The 24220-nt window shown below is 43.8% G+C and overlaps 2 protein-coding genes across 5 annotated transcripts in view; one reads left to right on the forward strand and one right to left on the reverse strand.

Moving 5' to 3' along the window:
- Nucleotides 1-834: 834 nt before the first annotated feature.
- Nucleotides 835-24220, reverse strand: part of LOC137376025 (15-hydroxyprostaglandin dehydrogenase [NAD(+)]-like) — a 45603-nt gene continuing 22217 nt past the window's right edge. For 2 of the 4 annotated variants that reach the window (XM_068043972.1, XM_068043973.1), the window contains 6 exons: nucleotides 21667-21790; nucleotides 21075-21181; nucleotides 20748-20844; nucleotides 13047-13123; nucleotides 11896-12059; nucleotides 835-9134 (listed from right to left, as the gene is read on the reverse strand). In XM_068043972.1, coding sequence (XP_067900073.1) covers nucleotides 9011-9134; nucleotides 11896-12059; nucleotides 13047-13123; nucleotides 20748-20844; nucleotides 21075-21181; nucleotides 21667-21790 — 693 coding nt within the window. In that variant the 3' untranslated portion in view covers nucleotides 835-9010. Of the gene's footprint in view, nucleotides 9135-11895; nucleotides 12060-13046; nucleotides 13124-20747; nucleotides 20845-21074; nucleotides 21182-21666; nucleotides 21791-24220 lie in introns of those variants that run through there. The other 2 variants (XM_068043974.1, XM_068043975.1) reach the window with 2 other exon arrangements.
- larp1 (La ribonucleoprotein 1, translational regulator) overlaps nucleotides 23002-24220 on the forward strand; it is a 176127-nt gene continuing 174908 nt past the window's right edge. The window contains exon 1 of the mRNA XM_068043971.1: nucleotides 23002-23470. The gene's annotated coding sequence lies outside the window, so the exon portion shown is untranslated. The remainder of the gene's footprint in view (nucleotides 23471-24220) is intronic.

Raw genomic sequence — 24220 nt, forward strand, 5'->3', positions numbered from 1 at the left:
GGGTGTTGCTGGGCTAGGCCAGCAATTATTGCCCATCCCTTATTGCCCTTTAACTGAGTGGCTTGCTAGGCCATTTCAAAAGACATTTTTTAAGAGTCAACCACATTGCTGTGGGTCTGGAGTCACATGTCAGCCAGACCGGGTATGGACAGCAGATTTCCTTTTCTAAAGGATATGAGTGAACCAGTTGCGTTTTCACAACAATTGACAATGACCATTAGACTAGCTTTTAATTCCAGATTTATTAATTGAAGTCAAATTTCACCATCTGCTGTGGTGGGACTCAAACTCATGTCCCCAGAGCATGAGCCTGGGCTCTGATTACTAGTTTAGGAACATTACTATTACGCCACTGCCTCCCCTAGTTGTTTATTAGCTCTAGACGTGAGACATCTAGTAAATATTGTTTTTAAACAGAGTCCTTCCAGTGACCCTTTAATAAAAGTCCAGCATCTATGGAATCACTTCAGTCCTCCAACAAATTCTAAAACACCAGTCCTCAAAAAATATTTATAAAATAGAATCGCTTTCTTAACACTACACTTCAAAAGTACTTCATTGACTGCAAAGTGCTTTGGGACATCTGGTGGTCATAAAAGGTGCAATGTAAATGCAAGTCTTTCTTTTAAATTCAGCTTCTGCCTGGACACTATTGGGGATAGTGCCTCCTGCAAGCTATTCTGTTCTGCTGCGCTCCTCTCTGTTGTCCAATTGCAGGTCACTGAACAACAGGTGTTAGTCATACTGGACCTCATTCAAAGCCCAATCTAAGGCAACCAAGGTGATTGAGAAAATCTCCAAAGTGTTGAAAGTAAAAGCCTTAGCAAAAGCAGCTGTAAATGCTGAGTATTTATTGCAATATCACCAAGAGTTTTAATCAGCCCTTCCATTGTAACCGCGTTATCACTTGCTTTCATTGGCGAGTTTCAGAATGCCTGGGAAACACACGGATGCATTATTAAACTTAAAACTGTGCTGAAATGTCTTTCTACCCTTGAGGGGCAGGGGTAAATTTATAAGTCTAGAGAGAAAAAGTCAAATCTGTAGAGCAGAGTAGCGTTTAGGGCAAAATCATGCAGATTGCCTTAAGAAGGAACAGAGATTAGCCATGGTAATAGGGCATTAGTGACTAAGACCACACGTGAGAATAATAGTAAAAAGTTACAATGAGAAGTGCTATATCTGAATGGACAAATAGAGGTATATGGGTTTGATCTAGTCTGAAGTGTGGTTGCAGGGTAATCAAGATTGGGAACTAAATATTGCAGGGTATGTGACTTTTAGGAAAGGCAGACAGAATGGGAAAGAAGGTGTGGTAGCCCTGATAATAAAGGATGAGGTAAAGGCAGCAGGGAGAAAGGATCTTAGCCCAGAAAATCAGGATGTAGGATCAGTATGGGTGGAGCTAAGAAATAACAAAGGACAACAAACACTGGTGGAAGTAGTTTATAGGCCCCCTAACAGTAATTATAGTGTTGGATAAAGGCTAATGCAATAATTGTGGGGGACTTTACTTTTTCATATAGACTGGGAAAACCAAATTGGCAAAAGTATCTTGGAGGACACGTTCATGGAATACATACATGACAGTTTTCTAGAACAATATGTCGAGGAACACCTAGGGAACAGGCTTATTTAGACCTAGTGTTGTGTAATGAGACAGGGTCAGTAAATTATCTTATAGTAAAGGATCCTCTGTGGAAGAGTGATCATAATATGATAGAATTTCATATTAAGCTTGAGAGTGATGTGGTTAAGTCCAAAACTAGGGTCATGAATTTAAACAAAGTCAATTATGGAGTATGAGGGGCAAAATGTCTGAGGTAGATGAGAAATTAGATTTAAAATATGATGGTAGATAACAATTGCAAATATTTAAAGAATTAATTCATAATTCTCAATAAATATACATTCCCAAAAGGAATAAAAACTCCACTGGAAAGGCGGTACATTCATGGCTATATGAAGAAGTTAAGGCTTGTATTAGATTAAAAGAGGCTTACAGTGTTGCCAAAAAGTCGAATAAGTCTGCGAATTGGGTGGTTTTAAAAATCAGCAAAGGGTGATCAAGAATTTGATAGAGAGAGAAAATAGAATATGTAAATTATCAAAAAATATAAAACAAATTTTAAGAACATTTTATGGTCACATGGGATGATATGGGTGGTCCCCCGCTATTCAACTCCCCACCTGACCCACAGCAAGTGTATTTGGATTAGAGATTATCCCCTTAATGTTTTATTTTTCAAATAACTGGACAGTGACAGATTTTCTTGTGGGTTTTAAAAACAGAAACTCAATTGTTTATTGATCAATACACCTTATCCCTAAATTGTCACAACTGCATCCACTCACACAAGAAGAAACAGATGGAGAAGGGAAAGAGGAATTTTTTTTAGTGGGGGAGAAAGGTTATGATAAATCTGTTGAATTCTCTTGAGACTCAATTTCTAGATGGTTGCAGGCCTGAAATTATTCTAGATTTCTCTCTTGATTAAAGGTTCTGTTGAAGATGATGGGTTACTTCCAGCTCTCTCTGCTGTATAACGTAGATGTCAGATTCTTCGGCAGGGCATGTGCTTTCTGACTTGCTGGAATGCCAGCTGTTACAAGTCACTTCACCTGTTGAGTCAGTCTCTCTCTCTCTCTCTGGCTGTCTTTGGTTTAAGGTAAAACTGTGTCACCTCTCACCTCCTGTTAGGAGACAGTCTAGATCTAGGATAAAAGGTTGGTCATTTCTGAGAAATTTCTTCATTCAGGGGGTTGTGAATCTTTGGAATTCTCAAACCCAGAGGGCTGTGGATGGATGTTCAGTCACTGAGTATATTCAAGCCTGCGATGGATAGATTTTTGGGCACGAAGGGGTAGGATGGGAAAGTGGAGTTAATATAGAAGTTCAGCCATGATCCTACTGGGTGGTGGAGCAGGCTCAAGGGGTCGTATGGTCTACTCTTGCTCCTATTTCTTAACGATTAGCATAGATTAATAGTCAACATGCCTCACTCAGGGAAGTCATGCGCAAGCAGCCTAATACACTGGAGTGAAGTGTGGAAGTCTCGGAGTTGCAGCTGGCTTCCTGATACACCTGCATTTAACCCTCCACCCTCACTCAAACACAATAGTTCCTCCAGCTTAGAATTCCCCACTTGGTTTCAGGGTGAGGACCTTTTGTCAGAACTGGAAAAAGCTAGAGATGTAACAGGTTTTAATCAAGTACAGAAGCAGGGAAATGGGGTGGGGGGCAAGAAAAAAGGGAAGGTCTGTGATAGGGTGAAAGGCAGGAGAGATTAAATGACAAAAGGGTTGAGAGTACATGTCAAGAGGGGATGGTAAAGGGAAAAGTAAAGAAATAAAAGATGGGTCTAGAGGAAGTGTAAGTATGAAGAGCAGAATCATTACCAGCAGCTACTAATTATAATATATTTAAATGGGGCTAGTGGCACTCAGACCTGAATTTCCACTTTATATTTGGAGTGGCTGGTCAGGAGGGAGTGAGGAGTGTCTGACAACGAGGGTGGTATGAGGCACATCTGAGACTGGAGGGAATGAGGAGCATCTGGGTTTGGAGAAGAGTGAGGGGTGTCTGAGACCCGGGGGAATGAAGAGCAGCTAAGACTCGGTGGGGGGGCAAAATCAGGAAAACCATTCCAGTGAGTACTGGAGGGCTATGGTTGAGACAGCGGAACTATCCCAATTGTTTGCTTGATGATGTTCGATGTGGCAGCAAGAGTGCTGACCACTTGTGGTTGGGTTGCAGAGGGGAGTCATTAGCCAGATGGAGTGAATAGCCCTGGTCACTGAGCAGTTACCCTCTGGTGACTGAATGATCATGCTGGATGACCGCATCATCACTGCTGCCAGGGTAGTGGGCATTCACCAGCATGATGCACTGTAAAGCCTGGCTACCCGACCCCAACCCGACTACATGTGTCGGGTTCGGGTTGGGTGGGGTCTATATTCCGAGTCCAGCATTCGGGCTTGGGTCGGGTTGGGCTGGACAGTGCTGCTTCCAGGAAGTCACAGGATCAGGCTTCCCACAACTCCATCTGCAGGAATAGCCTGCTGCCGGAACAGATGAAGGATATTCGTGTTGGGTCGGGTCGGGTCGGGTCAGGCGTGAAAAAAAATTAAAGGACTCAAGCCCAGGTTGGCTGTGGTATACCTGAGCAGGCTTTTAATGCACTAGGTGTGGTCGCACATCAACTGCACATTGAGTCAGTGGTGGTAACCTTTGCAGTTTCAGTGCCTCTTAGCATTGAGATGCAGCTACATGTGTGCAGTCTATGCCACCCTGCACAATGGGGACACCCGTTATCCTGTTTGGAGAAGACAATGATGTCCCCTTTCCTGTTGTATAGAGCCTCTGTGACCTCCCAGATACAGCAACAAGATGATAGCTATCTCACTTGTTCCAGCTTGTGAAAAAATTCAAGGTCACAGTCACCTTCACAGCCAGTGGCAGCCCTGCCCTTACCCTGCTCTGTGGCTGCAGCTCTAGTTCCAAGAGGTTACAGAGTTCTGTGGACACTGAACATATTGCTCCTGGTTTAGGTGGGGATAGGAGAAGTGCCCACTGAAGACCCTAGGTGGGCAAGACCTCTTGCTGTGAGCCCTTCTCCCACTCCTCCTCCTCCCTCCTTCAAACACTCAGTACTTAGACAATAAGAGCCAGTAGAAAGTAATAAGCAACTAATCTGCAAGTTGTTGATGACCCCTTTAAAAAGAGGTGTCTGGGGTTCTTCCTGCTGCTGAATGCATGTTCAGTTGTGCATGTTTAAAAGAGGGCGTTAACTACAGTGACGCAGACGAAAATGGCAGGTTAGGCATCTAATCAATGATAGAGAATGACTGACATCATGAGCTACCTACTCTGCATATGTTGGACTGGATTTAATGAGCCGCCCCAGAGATGGTCTAGGAGGTGGGGGTGGCCTACAGAATTGCGATGGGAAGTGAGGTGGGGTGGGGGGGGGGGGGCGGGGGTGAGGAAGGCCCATCGCCTTTCTGTCGCACTGCAATATAGTTGGGGGTGGTGTAGCCGGAAGGCTAACAGCTAAAACTGTGCAAGGCATGAAGGGAAAAGTTGCCAGCTTTACACAAGGACAAGGAGCTGTGAATCAACTGAAGTAATAGTTTTCCAGCCTGCTAGGCTGTATGTGATAAGGCATTTTTGATGAGACTGTGAGATGCTGTGGTGGCAAGGTTACAGATAAGAAAGGCGGCCAGATGTATTTTGTTTTGGAACTAAGCAGACAGATGACTCCAGGCCCTGAGTCTACATGACGAAGAACATTCTCGATGCTGGGAGAAACTGGATAAAAAAGACGACGACCTGCAGGACCATCGCAAAGGGGAACCAGTTCGGGATTCAGTGAAGAGAACCCATCAGAGGGAAACAGATCACCTCGCCTCTCAACAGGTAGTATTTAAGTCCAAGCCGTGAGTCTTGTGATTTATTGTAACAAGTAACAAGCAGTTTGAGAAGTGAAGTAATGAGTAGCTAAGTGATTTAAGAATCAATAAAAGTGTTTATACAAAGTTTCTCTTCCAGGTGTATTATGTCCGCCACGTCAGTTGACACCCTAGTTTGAGGGTCAACAGTGGGATAGGCCAATGAAGGTCTTCCTGCCCAGAGGCCAACTGAAGCCCTTAAGAGGCCTATTACAGCCATGTGGTACATGTGGGATGTCCCAGATAGCAACTTAAACTAATTATATCCAACTCCAAATCTTCTCCGCTTCTTCCTGGAACAGAGGCCCAACCAGTCCCCATCCACCACCACCCTCCTCCGCCTGGCTGAACTTGTTCTCACATTGAACAACTTCTCCTTCAACTCCATGCACTTCCTTCAAGTAAAAGGTGTCGCTATGGGTACCCGCATGGGTCCTAGTTATGCCTGTCTTTTTGTGGGATATGTCGAGCATTCTTTGTTCCAGTCCTTCTCAGGCCCCCTCCCCCAACTCTTTTTCCGGTACATTGATGACTGTATCGGTGCCGTTTCCTGCTCCCGCCCCGAACTAGAAAACTTTATCAACTTTGCTTCCAATTTCCACCCTTCTCTCACCTTTACATGGTCTATCTCTGACACTTCCCTTCCCTTCCTCGACTTCTCTGTCTCCATCTCTGGGGATAGGTTGTCTACCAATATCCATTATAAGCCCACTGACTCCCACAGCTACCTCGACTACACTTCTTCACACCCTACCTCCTGTAAGGATTCCATTCCATTCTCCCAGTTTCTCCGTCTCCGACGCATCTGCTCTGATGATGCTACCTTCCATGACGGTGCTTCTGATATGACCTCCTTTTTCCTCAACCGAGGATTTCCCCCCACTGTGGTTGACAGGGCCCTCAACCGTGTCCGACCCATTCCCCACACCTCGACCCTCACCCCCTCCCCTCCCAGAACCGTGACAGGGTTCCCCTTGTCCTCACTTTTCATCCCACCAGCCTCCATATCCAAAGGATCATCCTCCGCCATTTTCGCCACCTCCGGCGTGATGCCACTACCAGTCGCATCTTCCCCTCCCTTCCCGTCAGCATTCCGAAGGGATCGTTCCCTCCGCGACGCCCTGGTCCACTCCTCCATTACCCCCACCACCTCGTCCCCGTCCCAGGGCACCTTCCCCTGCAATCGCAGGAGGTGTAATACCTGCCCATTTACCTCCTCTCTCCTCACTATCCCAGGCCCCAAACACTCCTTTCAGGTGAAGCAGCGATTTACTTGTACTTCTTTCAATGTAGTATACTGTATTCGCTGCTCACAGTGTGGTCTCCTCTACATTGGGGAGACCAAGCATAGACTGGGTGACCGCTTTGCGGAAAATCTCCGCTCAGTCCGCAAGCAGGACCCTGAGCTTCCGGTTGCTTGCCATTTCAACACTCCCCCCTGCTCTCATCTCTGTCCTGGGATTGCTGCAGTGTTCCAGTGAACATCAACGCAAGCTCGAGGAACAGCATCTCATCTACTGATTAGGCACACTACAGCCTGCCGGACTGAACATTGAGTTCAATAATTTCAGAGCATGACAGCCCCCCATTTTACTTTCATTTTTAGTTATTTTTTCTTCCTTTTTTTTTTACATTCCTTTTTACATTTTTTTTTGCATTTATTTCATTTCATCTTAGCTTGTTCAGTTTGCTTACCCACTGTTTTTTTCAGGTTGTTTTTCTTCAGGTTTGCACTTGCTGCTGTTCAATATTCAGTGTATTCACACCTAATCTGTACTAATGCTTTGTCTTTCAACACACTATTAACATATTGTTTGCCTTTGCTCCATGACCTTTTGGTCAGCTATGTGGCCTGGTCCAATCTGCACCTTCTCCTTTGTTATCTCTTGCCCCACCCCCACCTCACTTGCTTATAATCTGTGACTTTTCTAATATTTGTCAGTTCCGAAGAAGGGTCACTGACCCGAAACGTTAACTCTGCTTCTCTTTCCACAGATGCTGCCAGACCTGCTGAGTGATTCCAGCATTTCTTGTTTCTATTTCAGATTTCCAGCATCCGCAGTATTTTGCTTTTATCCAAATCTTCTTTGTGATTCCTGATTCCCACATGAATAATTCGTATCGCTAACAATGACAGAACAAACTCTCCTAAACTTTCTGGTGCCAACTAACCAACTAAACGAGGCCACCTGAGGTGTTATGGCTCTTTAACCTCTCTAAATCTGTCTCACTCATGGAGAGATTTTTGAACTTTAAATCTCTTTGTTCTGGGAAACCATATGAAAAATGTAAACCCTTGACTCAGGTAGCTGCAGACATACAGTTTCCATCAACAAGTTAAGAGGGATTCCCATTGTGTAGGGTCTTTACACAACCCAATATGACCTTACTAAATAAGCATGAGCTACCCTTTGATTTGTAACCACCCAAGCTTCTCAAACCATGTGTTTTCATTTGTCCTGCATTGAAAATAATCAATTCCCAAATTAAAAGTTACCCATAGAAAATTAATACAAACCATGAACCAGGAGATTGGAACACCTACTAGAAGTAGCGTAGATGCCATTTTTTCGACTAAACTGGCACCCTTGTGCAAAAACTACCAGCAATACGGAGTCAAATTTTTGCGGTCAATAATTGAAGCCTGACCCTTTATCAGAACTGAAAAATGAACAAGCATTTATGAAGAATCACAACAGAGGGGAACAGCAAAAAATAAACTTGAGAAATGAAGTGTAAAAAGATGATACATCAAACAATAGGAGGCAGCATAGAGACAAAAGATGTTGAAATGTTTGAATGCAGCAGGAAGGAAGTCAGGGACGTGATGGACAGGACACTGCTAAAGTCTGAAATTGTAACAAACTGACTGCCAATGATAAGATCAGTGACAATGAGAGCAAAGATTCCTCCACTGGTGACAGCAGGAGCTCGCCCCATGCATCAACTCTCTAGGCAGCACGGCTGCTGAGATGTGCAGTGGGCCAAATGGCTACCCTCTGTGCCTTAATTTCTCATTTTCCACCCAGTAAATAAAGAATCCTCTTCCTCGAGCATTTTCCTTTTTTAGTAGCTTTCGACTGGCTCTTATTGTGTAAGTACTGAGTGTTTGAAGGAGTTCATAACAGTTGGTAAAATCTGCAAGGAGTGGTGGAATTCGAAGGCATTGACTGCTGTTGCAAGGGCTCTGAGGACACCACTTGTTCAGAGTCACGGGTGCTAATGTAGCTGTTGTTGGCTGCAGCATCGGAGGGAGATGGGGCAGAGATAGCAAAGAAGACAAGTTGCTTGTAGAGGGAAGAGGAGTGGGAGAAGGGCTCGCAGCAAGAGGTCTTCAGCAGGCACTTCTCCTAACCCCACCTAAATCAGGAGCAATATGTTCAGTGGCCACAATTCACTAAGGAGGTGGTCACAGTACTCTGTCACCACTTGTTTAGTGCTCCCAGTGTCGGAGCTCTTGGTGTCAGTCTGCTCGGTGTCAGGGATCCCGATGTTGGTGCTCTGGATCTCTGGATGTTGGCGCTTTGAGTGTTGGGGTGGAGGCTGCAGATATTCTGGATCACAGCTGGTTCTTGGGGTATATCTGGTAGTCAATTCCTTTTTGTTTTGTTATTCTCATAACCTCGCCGTTCTTAGACTCATCAGTAACAAGTTGCCAGAATCCCTCAGCAACCAATGATGAGCTGCAAAATAAAAAACCGGAAGAAGTTTATTTCCTCTAAGAGAAACAAGACTATTTTTGCATTTCATTAAATCATAGGTTGGATTAAGTTCTAGAATTGTAGAATCTTATAGCCCATATGCCTGTGTTGGCTCTTTGACAGAGATATCCAATTACCTCCACTAAGCTGAACATCTCTCTCTTCCTTTAAAATGTTCTTCAGAACCTCTCTCTTTGACCAAGCTTTTGGTCATCTGCCCTCATACCTTCTTTTGTGACTTGGTGTCAAACTTTGTTTGGTAGTGCTTCTGTGAAGCATCTTGGGATGTTTTAATAGGTTAAAGGGGCTATATAAATGCAAATTGTCGCTGTTTCTTCATAGCTCTGCAAAGTTTTGCCCTTCAAATATTTATCCAATTCCCTTTCGAAAGTTACCATTGATTCTGCTTCCATCACCCTTTCAAGCAGTGTTTTTCAGATCACAACAATTCGCTACATAAAAAAACAAATTCTCCTCCTCTCCCATTATGGTCATTGATAATGTTCATCATACAAGACAAGAAAGAACTTATTTTCTAACCAGAGGAAAAATTTGGGTCAATTCGAAAACTTCTAAGTCATGATCCTGGTTCAGGGACAGCGTTCCTGCCAAAGTCCGAACACCTGGGATCAATCCCCCACTTCAGACTGTCCTGGGAATGAGATATAGGGAAAGGAGACTCAGGGAGACCAGAGAGGAGAGGGGAGACCAGGGTCTCTGGAGACTGGAGGAGGGAGGACCAGAAATGGAAAGAAGCAGAGCAGGAGGACCAGGAGCAGAAGTGCCCAAGGACGACCTGGAGAGGATGGACCAGAAACAGGAGGTCCGGGAGCCAAAGGAGCCATAATGGGTGGAGCTAGAGTAGAAGGCCCGGAAGCAGGAGCACCAGGAACAGGAGGACCTCGATAAGGAGGACTGGCAACAGAAGGAACAGGAGCAGATTAAACATACAAGAAATAATCAGGATAATTACAAATTAATTGTTATCAAGCCATTAAATAATTAATATTTCACCTCAAGTATATTAACCCTAAAAATAAATTACTGCTAATAATAAATAAATTAACAGAAATAGCAACAAAGGCACTGAGTTTGGTCTGCAGTATGCAAGAGCTTGGGCACAGCTAAAATGTCCCAGATTGCCACATCTGCAGGAAATATCTCTGCTTTGAGTCACTCTGTCTCAGAGTCCTGGAGCTGGAGTGTGAGTTAGAGACAGTCTGACACATCAGGAAGGGGAGGAATTTCAAAACAGTATTCTACAGAGGAAAGCACAGGTGCAGGGAGGAGAGAGTGTGACTGTCAGTCAGCAGGGTAGGGGAAAACAAGAGGAGGTACAGCAGGAGGTCCAACACATACAATGTAATTGCTACCTGTGAGGATAAGGAGGAAAGCTCTGGGGAGGACAGCCAGAATGCTGACTGAAGCACCGTGGAGCAGGAGGTTGTCGAAAAGGAAGGAGGAGCAGAATAGAAAGATTGGAGTCATAGGCTATTCAATAATTAGGGGAGTAAACAGGGCCCACTGCAGCTATAATCAAGAGTCTCGAATGGTGCGTTACCTACCTTGTGCCAGAGGACAGGATATCACAGACCAACTGGAGAGGATCTTGGAAAGAGAGGGGAAGATCCAGTTGTCATGGTCCATGATTGGACCAATATATAGGCAAGAATAGGGAGGAGGTCCTGCTAAGGGAGTATCTGGAGTTAGAAATTTTAAAAGGCAGGACCTCACAGGAGGTAGTCGCCCTGTACATTGTCCCATCCAATACTCCCAGGACAGGTATATCATGAGTTTGATAAAGAGTAAAGCGCCCTCTACACCATAGTTGTCCAACTTGTGTGTGTGGGGGGCACATTAGAATTTTGTCTTACATAGGTGGCCGGAGACAATTTCAGAAAGATAAAGGCATTAAAGGTTTAACTTACTATGAATCAAAACAACATGTATTTTTGTGAAGAAGCTTTAAATGAGAAGATTAATTTATTGACTTACTTTCTCATCACTGTTAGAGACTGATTTAGTGAGCTACCTGGCATTTTTTTTTGCTTGCACTGTCTGTCTTTCTCTTTCTCTCTGTTGTTCCACCCTCTGTCGTTCTTGCTCTGTGTCCCCCCACCTCTTTCTCTGTTCCCCCCCCCTCACCTCATCCCCACCCCCTCCCAGTTGCAGGGAGCAGGGGCACTCAGCACTGCACATTTGGGGTTGGTCAGTTTTTAAAAAATACATCATACTGTCAGTTTCACAGCTGACAGGTGCTGACATAGAGAATAGTGGTTTCTGAACTTCGGACAGATTCAGGGTTTTCCGGCAGCCTTTCATTAAAAAAAAGTCGCAATCTGCCAGAAAGCCCCGAATATGTCCAAAGTTCAGAAACCGCTGTTCCCAATGTCAGCACCTGTCAGCTGCCAAACTGACAGCGTGATGTGTTTTTACAAAGCCGTTCTGGAAGACAACGACGACAGTGGAAAATTTCTCATCTCTGAAATACAGCCACGGGCTGAACGGAAACCTTTGGGAAGCCGGAACCTGGCCTGCGGATCGTATGTTGGACAATCCTGCTCCACACTATCCCATCTATCACTCCCAGAGCAGGTACAGCATAGGGTTGGACACAGAGTAAAGCTCCCTCTACACTGTCCCATCAAACACTCCCACGCCAGGTATATGATGAAACCAATGTCCAATTAATGTCACTGGTCAGCAGGAATTGGAAGATTCTTATTCCAACTATCATTCTCACTCTAGAATTCCAACTGCTTCCACAGTTTTCATTGCAATTTGCTCCAATACAGTAATGTTCTCCGTTGTTTCTCGTGATGTAATAGCTTTCAGGAGCGGCGTGTCAGTGAAGGATGGACACAGGACGTTGATCTGAACTCCAAGATTCTGTGCTGTGGAGGCTTCCTAAACACAAGAAACAAAACGAGAGAGACAGAGAGATGGGAGACTGGAGAAAATGAAGCACTGAAGAACAAGCAGCAGTCACATTACATAACCCGCTCCAGTATTTTTTTTATTTTATTTATTCCTGTATGGGATGCGGGTGTTTCTGGCAAGGCCAGCATTTATTGCCTGTTCCTATACTAGTGAAAAAGAGCCAGTACATTGCTGTGGGTCTGGAGTCATATATGGGCTAGACCAGGTAAAGATGGCAAATTTCTTTCTTTAAAAGGACACTAGTGAATCAGTTGGGTTTTTAATGACAACCCAATAGTTTTATGGAACAATTACTGATACTAGCTTTTTAATTCCAGATTTATTTAATTAACTGAATTTAAATTCCCCAGCTGCCACGGTGAGAGTTGAGCATGTCTCCGGATCATTAATCCAGGCCTCTGCATTACTGGTCCAGGAATATAACCACTATGCTACCATTCCCCCAGTATCGCACAACACTTCCATCATGAAACTTTTCATCCACCCCAGTATCACATGGAACTTCCACTGTGGATCTCTTCACCAACCACAATTCATGCCTATTATCTTTCTTCTTGTGGTTTCAAGCCTCAGTCATGGATCAGAGCCTAAAATCTAACATGATAGCCAGTCCAGTACCATGTCAGTTACAAGAATCCCCTCTAAGGGCAGGTATGAGTCTTGACTCTCAGGGCAGTTATGAGACTCCTGTCAGTGGGTTTTCTCATTGGACCAGAGTGTGAATTGGAGTTGGGTGCAGAGATCAATGGCTTTACTGACTAAAATACTGGAAGTGACACTGACCCGATCCCTATTCTCCGATCCACATTCTCATTGAGTGAGACTCCATGAATGAGCTGGGCCTTGAATCTATCAGAGGTCCAGTGAGCTGGATGCTGAATCTATTGGAGATCGAGTGAGGGAGATGGAGATCAGGTGACAGTGCCACTCGTCGAACACACAGGAAACACTTACAGCTATTGCCCTGGAGAATCCCACCACTCCATGCTTTGACGCTGAATAGACCGGCTTGTATATTAGGGGATAGATTCCTGCACCGGGTTGACAAAAAAAAGAGAGACAAAGAAGCAGAATTACTTGCACAGAACATGGTAGTCTGTATTGTAAGGTAACAGATTCAACCACTGCCATCTAGCCTGGGTCAAGGATCGAGGCCCGGGTCAAGGATCGAGGCCCACAGAGCTGGGAGAGGCAATCGCTCCCCAATATTCACCCGGGGACTGCGGGTACAGATAATATTAGAGATTGAAGGGCTGTGACTTCCCGTGTACTCTAGCTGACGGGGAATTTCGAACAGGAAATGTGACGGAGATTCAGATTCATGGGCTTGAAGCTCCAGGAAAGAGAGAGAAACACTTCGAACACTTCACTTATGCGGGAAATGGAAACGGATAACTCCTCCCTACGGAATACCAGTTCCGCTCACCACCCGCTCTAATCAGGCTGTTCAATTCCAAGCTCCGAGCAGACGGCCAGTTCAAGAGTCAGTCAGAAGTCTCCGGCAGCAGATATATGTCCTGTCCGGTCCTATTTTCCCTTTTTTATTGTGTTGTCACTCAGGTGGAATAGCAATGCCTGAAGCGGCGGCAACAGGAGATGGATCAATGAAGGGGTATGAGCCCACTGAGGATGGGTCAGATGTGTGTGGTGCCCAACTGCTGGTTCTGGGGAATGAGGTGGGTCAAATGAATCAAGTGACAGCAGGGGAACATTTAGGGGACAATGACCGTAGCATCATAAGGTTTAGGTTAGTTATGGAAAAAGATAAGGAGTATCTAGAGTAAAGATAATTAGAGGACAGCAACTTCAATGGAGTTAGAACACATCCGGCCCAAGTAAATTGGAACCAAAGATTGGAAGGAAAAACTGTAACTGAACAAAGGGCTGCTTTTAATGAGGAGATAGTTTGGATACAGTCAAGGTACATTCCCACGAGGAGGAAAGGTAGGGCAAACAGATCCAGAGCTCCCTAGATGTCAAAAGATGAAGCAATAAAAGGGTACCTATGACAGATGTCAGGTGGATAATATAATTGAGAACCAGGCTGAATAAGTACAGGTTCGGAGCGACAATGGATAAACAAATAAGAGAAGCAAACAGAGTATGAGAAGAAACTCGTGGCTAACATAAAAGGGAATCTAAAGTCCTCTATAAGCACATAAATAGTAAAAAGGTGGTACAAGGAGGAGTGGGTCCAAGGGACATGCCTGAGGTACTAAATGAGTACTTTGCATCTGTCTTTACCAAGGAAGAAGATGCTGCCCAAGTCATGGTGACAGAGGAGATAGTTGAGATGCTGGATGGGCTAAAAATTGATAAAAGAGGTGGTATTAGATAAGCTAGCTGTACTTGATAAATCACCAGGACCGGATGAGATGCATCCAAGGATACTTAGGGAAATAAGGGTGGAAATTGTGAAGGCACTGTCCATAATCTTCCAATCCTCCTTAGATACAGGCGTGGTGCCAGAGGACTGGAGAATTGTAAATGTTACACCCTTTCTCAAAACGACTGGCCAGTCGGTTTTACTGAGGTGGTGGGAAAGCCTTTAGAAACGATAATTCAGGACAAGATTAATAGTTACTTGGACAAATGTGGATTAGTTAAGGAAAGCCAGCATGGATTTGTTAAGGGCAAGTTGTGTTTAACTAACGGAGAGTGTGATGAAGGTGATGCAGTTGATGTGGTGTACATGGACTTACAAAAGGCATTTGATAAAGTGCCGCGTAACAGGCTCATCAGCAAAGTTAGAGCCCATGGAATAAAAGGAACAGTAGCAGCATGGATATGACATTGGTTGAGTGACAGGAAACAGAGAGTAGTTGTGAACAGTTGTTTTGCAGACTGGAGGAAGGTATATAGTAGAGTTCCTCAGTCAGTGTTGAGACGCCTGCTTTTCTGGTCATAGATTAATGACCTAGACTTCGGTGTACATGGCACAATTTCAATGACACAAAATTTGGAAGTATTGTGAACTGTGAGGAGGATAGTGAAAAACTTCAAGAGGACATAGGCTGGTGAAATGGACGGACAAGTGGCAGATGACATTTAATGCAGAGAAGTGTGAAGTGATTCATTTTGCTAAGAACGACGAGAGGCAATAGAAATTAAAAGGTACAAATCTAAAAGGGGTGCAGGAGAGGGGGACATGGGGTATACGTGCACAAACTAAACTGTTGAAGGTTGCAGGGAAGGTTGAGAAAGCAGTTAATGGGATTCTGGTGTTTATAAAAATGGGCAGAGTGTATAAAAACAAGAAAGTTATGATAAATCTGTATAAAACACTGGTTTGGCCTCAACTAGAGTATTGTGCACAGTTTTGGGCACCACATTTTAGAAAGGATGTTAAGACATTAGAGAGATTACAGAAAAAAGGATCCAGGGATGAGGAACTTCAGTTGAGATTTGACAGAGGAATTCAAAATCATGAGGGGTCTGGACAGAGTAGATAGAAATTGTTCCCCATTGGCCTAAGGATCCAGAACCAGAGGACACGAATTTAAGGTGATTGGCAAAAGAAGCATCAACGACATGAGGAATAATGTTTTTACGCAGCAAGTGGTTGGGATCTGGAATGCACTGCCTGAGAGTGTGGTGGAGGCTCATTCAATCAAGGCCTTCAAAAGAGAATTGGATATTTATCCGGAGAGAAAAGATTTGCAGGGTTAGAAACATAGAAAAATAGGAGCAGGAGTAGGCCATTCGGCCCTTTGAGCCTGTTCCGGTTACAGGGAAAAGGCAGGGGAGTGGGACTAGGTGAGTTGCTCTTGCAGACAGCTAGCATGGACATGGGCCAAATGGCCTCCTCTGTGCTGTAACCATTCTATGATTCTATGACAGCCCATGTCCCCAGAAACAAGTGAGCACAACTTGGTTTGGCTGCTGGATTGTGCAGATATGAGTGTCACATAGCCCATATCTCAAATACAAAGGACTGCCTAGCACTGGACAGAGCCTCAGAATCATCCAATCATACAGTGCCACAGAATTATAGAACCTTACAGCACAGAAAGGCAATTTATCCCATTGTGCCTGTGCTGGCTCTTTGAAAAGGCTATCCAATTAGTCCCCGCCACTGCTTTTTCCCCACATACCTACATATTTTTCAACATCAAGTAGTTATCCAAACTGTGTACTTGGAGTGTGAATTGGCAAAGTAAACAGGAAACATGTGCCATTTGTTGCAAGCACATCTTCCACTAATGTGTAGCATACTATTGGTATAGTCAGTGAGTGTACCGCGGGTGCACTGTCAATCCGTGAGTCTATCACGGGTACAAGTCAGTGAATCTACCCTGGGTACATGTCAGTGGGTCCTCCCTGGATACACAGTCAGGGGGACTACTCCAGGTACCCAAATACACTCACTGACAGTGTATCCAGGGTAGACTGTTACAACTGAGGCGGGAGCAAATCACTGCCAATTCAGTCCCATCACTTCACAGGTCGTAGCATATTATTAAAGCTTTCCCACCCACTGCTTGTAACTTTTTAAACAGAATTTTTAGCTGGTTTACGTCTTCTTTCCAAGTGTTACTGTATATTAGTACATCAAGATACTTACACAGTTGGGGACACTGGCTACCACCTGATTCATTAATCTTTGAAAAGTAGCTAGGGCATTTTTTAGCCCGAATGGCATCACCCGACACTGATAAAGACCGTCAGGTGTTACAAAAGCGGATATCTCTTTGGCTTGAGGAGTCAAAGGAACTTGCCAGAACCCCTTTAACAAGTCGATCTTGGTAAGAAAACTAGCACTGCCCACTCTGTCGATACAGTCTTCTAAACGTGGAATTGGGTAGGAGTCTGCCTTTGTTACTGCATTGACTTTTCTGTAGTCTATTAAAAAAAAAATCAGTTTGACCAATCAGGTTTAGACAATAGAACTCCGTTACCTTGACTAGGTTTGATCAAATTGTTTTCCGGCATGTATTGGATTTCTGCTTTCACTTGGGCCTGTTTGTTCGGACTTAAGCAGTAAGGATGTTGTTTTAAAGGACCGGATTCCCCTATATCCACATTGTGTGTGGTTAAGGTTGTACATCCCGGCTTATCCCTACAGACCTTTGTAAGTGTTGTGAAAAGCCTGGTTAGGTCTTTACGTTGTTTTGCCTCTAAGTGCAAAAGCATGTTGCACAATCTTCCGAGCCATTCTGTATTCACTAACCTGATAGTTGGAGGTTCAATCTGAGAATTTTCTAGGCCTCCTTCTGCCTCATCCTCACTTTCCTTTTCAACAGTCCCGATTACCTGACATACCTGTACTGGCTTATCCTCCTCCCTGCAATAATATTGCTTTAACATATTGATGTGACACAACTGGGTTCTTCTTCCGTCGATGCAAGGGTATCAAGCAAGTAGTCTACCTTACCCACTCTTTTGATCACTCTATATGGGCCACTGAACCGTGCTTTTAATGGTTCCCCCTGTAACGGTAACACCACCAATACTTTATCCCCGGTTGAAAATTGCGTGTTTTTGCATTCTTGTCTGACCATTTTTTCATATTGGCTTGGGATACTTTAAGGGGTTCCTGGGCCCTACAAAACTGCTTTATGTCCTTTGTAAGGCCTGGCCAGTAATAATGTTGGCTTATACGTGATTTGGTCTTCCGAATTCCCCCATGTCCTGCAAAAGGTATGTCATGTTGTAACCTTAATATTCCCTGGCGATATGTAGGTGGTACCACTATCTGTTCAACAAGAGTCTTCATCCTCAGGTCTATGAGGCGGTCTCCATTTCCTCCTCAAAACTCCATTTTCCAAATAATAGCCTTCTGGAACTCCTTTCGCTCAGCTTCTGTCAGAGCCGTCTGTGCCACTCGGTATATCTCTGGATCAGCTTGACGTGCTGCAATTATAGAAGATATGTTTAACATCTCATTTGGATTATCTAAATCCCCAAATAAGGTTTCAGATACTTGGCTGTGTGTGGTGCCACTTTTATCTCCGACAATGGATCCTGTTTAGCCATTGCTCAGGTGACTACACACACTGGAAATATCCCTAGAACTGGTTCCTGTAATTGCTCCATTTCCCTAACTTCACTTAGTTCCTCTGTAATATAGGAGAAACTGATACTTGTGATCTGGCCAAATCATTTCCTAGGAGTAGATCAATTCCCTCTACTGACAAACTGTAGACAACTCCTACAGTTACCATCCCAGATATTAAGTCACTCTCTAGGTGTACTTTATATAAAGGTACATGTATAAACTCCCCGCCAATTCCATGAAGTAAAACTTTAGTGTTCAAGGCGCTCTCTGGTGGAAATGTTATATCTTTCCCCAGCAAGAGAGTTTGGGTTGCTCCTGCATCCCCGAGTACAATGGTAGATTTTCTTGCCTTACTTAAAGGATATGGAGTTACTTTCCTCTTTGATAAAAATTCATTATAACTTTTAGGTATCTTATTCTTAACCTCTACATTCACTTTAGTTTTTGTTTCTGGTTTTACAGCTGCCGTTAAAGATATAGCCTGGTCTGCTATACTCTCAGTCAGAGTCTTTTCCTCTGCATTAGTTTTGCATACCCCAACATGTCCTATGGGTTTACCTCACAATTTCTAGAATTCTCAACGAAGATGACCCATTTTGTGGCAATGACAGCACTTCGGCTGACGAACCTCTCTCCTACCCTAAGCACCTTCCTTTCTGACCGGAGGTGGTGATCCTGGGGCATTCCCAGCTGTTCCTTCTTGTTCCTGGCTACTTACCTTCCTTTCACTCTCCCACTTTCTATCCTTCTCGGGTTTATGGGAGTGACAGACAAAAGGTTTTGGGTTATTCACAAGCTCAAAATCATCAGCAATTTCCACTGCTTACCTCGTTTTCAAAACTTTCAGGTTATCGAATGAGTTCTCGCTACTGAAGGAATTGAATTTTTAAACTCTTCCAAGAGAATCAATTCTCAAAGGTGCTCATATCTTTAATGCCTGTATCTCAATGATCAAAATTAATTTGCTTCACCCTCTCAAATTCTACAGATGTCTGCCCAGCCAATCATAAGTTCAGAAACTTCTGACGGTAAGCTTCAGGGATTAACTCATACGCAGTGAGAATAGCCTTTTTGCCATCTCAATCTGCAGAAGCCTCTTCAGGAAGCATGGCATAAACTTCATGAGCTCTGCCCATCACCTGCTTTGCATAAGCAGTGTCCGGCTTTCTTTCGGCCATTTTTTCCCAAAAGATATCAAAAATGCCTCTACATCCCTTTCCTCAAACTTTGGAAGAACTTGTACAAATTTAAACAGTTTTTTGCTGGGTCCTGGACTGAATTCATATTCTTCCTGACCAGAACTTTCCCTAGATTCAGGACTACCCTTTTATCTTAGTTCGATCTCTTAACTTAAATTGCCTTTCTTCTCTTGCACTTTCTCTCTGAAATTCAAGTTTTCTTAATTCCTTTTCAGCCTCAAGTTTTTTTTCATTTCTAACTGAACTGGATTACTCTCTGACTTACTATCTTCTTCTAATTTCAAATGTTGGGCTATAACATCAATTATCTCTGCCTTTTTAGCACCTGATTTCAATTCTAACCCCAATTGTGCTGCCAATTCTTTTAGTTTATTCTTCGTTAAAGCTATCAAGTCATTGAACCTTTTTTTTTTTAAAATGACGCTTTTAAAAATTAGCTGTTTCTTAAAAATAAATAAATAATTGGGTTATAAGTCTTTGTGGGTTACGTTCCTGTTGGGTGAAGTATCCTAGGGTAAAAATAAGCAAATGCCACTCAAGATCTCCATGTGGATTTGATGAAACAGACTTTCTTGATAGGCATTCAAAGCACTTCGGCTGCAGTAGGCGTCAAACAGTTCTTTAAACAAGGGTCCACTCGGATTTTAAATCCAACAGTCTCTCAGTCAAAACTTTACTGCAAATTCCAGAAAATACAATCAGTCAAGAGATATTCCATCTTGAGGCAAAGACTTCTTGCATTGGAAGTAAAGAAGGAATTTTGCTATCTCCAGCAATATAAATGGTCTCTTCAAAGGATTTTTTCCTCCTTAGACAATTAACATGCCCAGTCGCTCGTTGTAGAATTTCTGCTGAGAGACCTCCAGTATACACACTTTGCTGGTGTCTCCCAAAAATTGGTTTTAGCTGGTTTTTACACAGTCAAATTGAAACATTATACCATGTGACTACCTCACTCTCCTGCTGTTGCCTAGGTAACATGTGTAACTGGCACGCTGTGCCTCTTAGTTTTTAAAAGGCACACTGTTTTAATTCGAGGAGGAGAAAATAAATACAGTTCCGTGACAAGACTCACTCACTGTGTATCTGGGGTACTCACTCACTGTGCATCCAGGGTACACTATGAGCGAGTAAACCCCGGGTACACTGTCAGCGAGTCCAGCCTGGATACAGTCAGGGTGCCTACCCCAGCTACACAGGCAGTGAGTGTACCCGAGGTAGACAGTCAGTGAGTATACCTCAGGTGCACAGTATTTAATCGTAAAAATTCTCCCTTTTATTTGTTCTTGTTCCTTTTAATTTCACTTACACATTATTATCTCTCCCATTGCTCGTGTGCGCTGTACACCTGCCCAGTTCTCTACTTGGAGATGCAGATAATTCTTATAATTTACTTGAATATCCATTAATACATCATTTGTCAGCTGGTATTAAATATTTACATGAAGTGTTCCATACCCGCTAAGGAGGAAACGTTAATTATCACTCCTCCTGCACCGCCAGTCTTTTTACTCATGTAATCTAGTCCCAGATAGGTTCCTCTGATCACACTGACCTGCAATACAAGGAACTAATGTCAGCAAATACAGACAGCAGAAGAGTATCGGCACCTACAGTCACAGAGCACAGCCACTGGTTACAGGCAGTAAGTACAGGCACAGAGCGTAGGTATAGACAACAGGCACGAGTACGGTCATAGAGTGTAGTCACAGATCACAGTCACAGAGTGCAGTCGTACAGTACAGGCAAAGATTATAGGCACAAAGTACTGAGGTTCGTACTCACCAGGTTTATATCCACACATCTCTGACAGTTTATTTCATCAGATATCCCAGCATTGTTGCAAACAATGTCCAACTGCTGGAAGTTTTCAACTGTTTTGTTGAATGCATCTGCAAGAAAAAAAAAAGCAATTTAATAATAGAGTGCATACTTTTGGACAAGCCTATCCCTGGGGTCTCAGGCCTTGGCGGGTTGTGGGAGGAAGGGAAGCAATCTGAGTTGGGGGGGGCGCGGATGGTGGATGCCTCTTCCCGTGGGGTTTAGGTAAATGGAAACAGCCTGCGCATCACCCCTTGTTAAATAGCATAATCGGAAGCCAATCGGCATCCTTAAAGGGTCACACAGTTTCAAGCGAGCGGCGCTTTCTCCAGCTTAGAAGGGCAAGTTATAATTGGAAACTGCGGGAAGAGAGCGGGACTTTGAGAAGTTTTACGGCAATTTGAACTGCCCTTAGTCCATCCGGTTTCCACCAGATGGGCAGCGTTATAATCGTCATGAGATTGAATTTTGTCAATATCTTCCTGAGATACTCTGCCGATGGCAACCTTTAGATTTCACGGGAACAATCCGGCTCAATGATGAAACCTGCCCCTACCTTTCAGTTGGTTGTCAGACAACACATCACAAGGGATAAACATGGTTTGCTGAGCTCCATAAACCTTATCAAAGGCATACTTCGTATCAAGGCCAACTGCACTGTCAATATCTAAAAGGCTGACCTGAAAGAGGCAATCAAAATCATGTTAACTTTTGAGTTAGAGAGTAAATCAATGGTGGCATGTGGTTAGTTAATGGTTTCTTAATGGTGTTACAGGGTCAGTTAATGGTTAATCAATGTGTGACAGGGTTAGTTACAACGAGTTTACAGCACAAAAACAGGCACCTGACCCAACTTGACTATGCCTGTTGTTATTCTCCATATGAGTCTCCTGCCACCCCTCTTTATCTCACCCTATCAGCATACCCTTCTATTTCTTTCTCCTCATGTGCTTATCTAGCTTCCCCTTAAATGCATTTCTGCTATTCGCCTCAACCACTCCTCTGGTAGCAAGTTCTGCATTTTCACCACTCTCCAGGTAAAGACGTTTCTCCTGAATTCTGGATTTACTAGTGATATATTTAGGATCCCTAGTTTTCTCCAAAAGTAAAGCATTTTCTCCACATCTATGCTGGGAATCAAGGGATATGGGGAGCGGGTGAGAAAGTGAAGTTGAGGCAGAAGACCAGCCATGATTGTATGAAATGGTGGAGCAGGCTAAAGGGACCATATGGTCTGCTCCTGCTCCTATTTCTTACGTTTTTATGAACCTTTGCATAAACTTAAAGACCTCTATCAGGAACCCCTCAGTCTTCCCTTTTTTAGAGAAATGAGCTCCAGCTAGTTCGACCTGTCTTGATGGTTATAACCTCACAGATCTGGTATCATTCTTGTGAATCTTTTTTGTACTTTCTCCAGTGCCTCTAAATCCTTTTTTATAATATGAAGACCAGAACTGTTCACGGTACTCCAAGTGTGATTTAATCAAGGTTCTATACTATTTTTACATAACTTCTCTGCTTTTCAATTCTATCCCTCTAGAAATGAATCCTAGTGGTTTATTTGTTTTTTATGGCCTTATTAACCTGCATTGTTACTTTTGGTAATTTGTATACCAATACCCCTTGATCCCTTTGCCCCTCTACCCCATTCATAGAGTCATTTATGCAACAGTAGGAGGCCATGCGTCACATTGTTTCAGACTTATTATCCAAGTTAATGGTTAATCAGTGGTGTTCCAGAGCCAGTTAATGGTCAATCAATGTGTTACGGGCCAAATTAATTGTTAATCAATGTTTTAAAGAACAGGTTTTTTTTGTTCGTTCGTGAGATTGAGAAGGTGGTACTGAGCTGCCTTCTTGAGCTGCTGCAGTCCTTGGGGTGCAGGTGCACCGACAGCGCTGTTAGGAAGGGAGTTCCAGGATTTTGACCCAGCGACAGTGAAGGAACGGCGATATAGTTCCAAGTCAGGATAGTGTGTGGCTTGGAGGGGAACTTGCAGGTGGTGGCGTCCCCATGCATCTGCAGCCCTTATCCTTCTAGGTGATAGAGGTCGTGGGTTTGGAAGGTGTGGTTGAACGAGCCTTGGTGAGTTACCGCAGTGCATCTTGTATGTAGTACACACTGCTGCCACTCTGTGTCAGTGGTGGAGGGAGTGAATGTTGAAGGTGGTGGATGGGGTGCTAATCAAGTGGGCTGCTTTGTCCTGGCTGTTGTCGAGCTTCTCAGACAGCGGGAAACAGCGAGAGTGGAGCCGGAGCACAAAGAGACCAGGAGAGAGAGAGAATTCATTCAGACAGTGCTGGAGGTTTGAAAAATAGTCAACAATGACATCACAGGAAAGCTGCAAGATGATTGATTGGTGAGTAACTGCTGTTAGGGAATAACTGTTAATAGCTGGTTTCAGAACTGAAATAAAGAGAAAGGTCTACGGTTCTTTTTAATGTAGTAGGTAGTATTTTTTGGGGGGGAGTCAAGGTACCTAGTGTAAATCTAATTTTTGGGTAATTTAAGGTAGTAAAAACAGAGTGAAAAAAAAGTGTGACATCACAGGAAAACCGTAAGTTCATTGGTTGGTAAGTAACTGCTAATTTGAATTACCTATTCTAAGTTAATTTCAGATTAAAGGTGAATAGGAGAAATAGTTTACAGATTAAAAACTAAAGACCAGTTGGAAAATTAAAAAACAAATTAAAATCTAATTAAATAAAATAGAGATGCAGGGCCTGGCGATGTGTTGTACCTGCATGATGTGGGAGCTGGTGGACCCCATTGTGGTTCCTAGTGACCACATCTGTAGCAAGTGTTGGCTGCTGGAGGAACTCCGGCTCAGAGTTGATGAGCTGGAGTCTGAGCTTCGGACACTGCAACACATCAGGGAGGGGGAGAGTTACCTGGACGCTGTGTTTCAGGAGGCAGTCACACCCCTTAGATTAACTACCGTGAATTCAGCCAGTGGTCAGGGACAGGAGGGTGTGACTGTGAGTGAGGCAGGTAGAGGGATCCAGAAGGTAGTGCTGCAGGAGCCTCAGCCATTGTCCTTGTCCAACAGGTTTGAGATTCTTGCACCCTGTGTGGATGAGAGCAGAGACTGTAGGGAGGATGAGCAAAC

The sequence above is a fragment of the Heterodontus francisci genome, chromosome 12 (assembly GCF_036365525.1).
Source record: "Heterodontus francisci isolate sHetFra1 chromosome 12, sHetFra1.hap1, whole genome shotgun sequence".
Lineage (NCBI taxonomy): Eukaryota > Metazoa > Chordata > Chondrichthyes > Heterodontiformes > Heterodontidae > Heterodontus > Heterodontus francisci.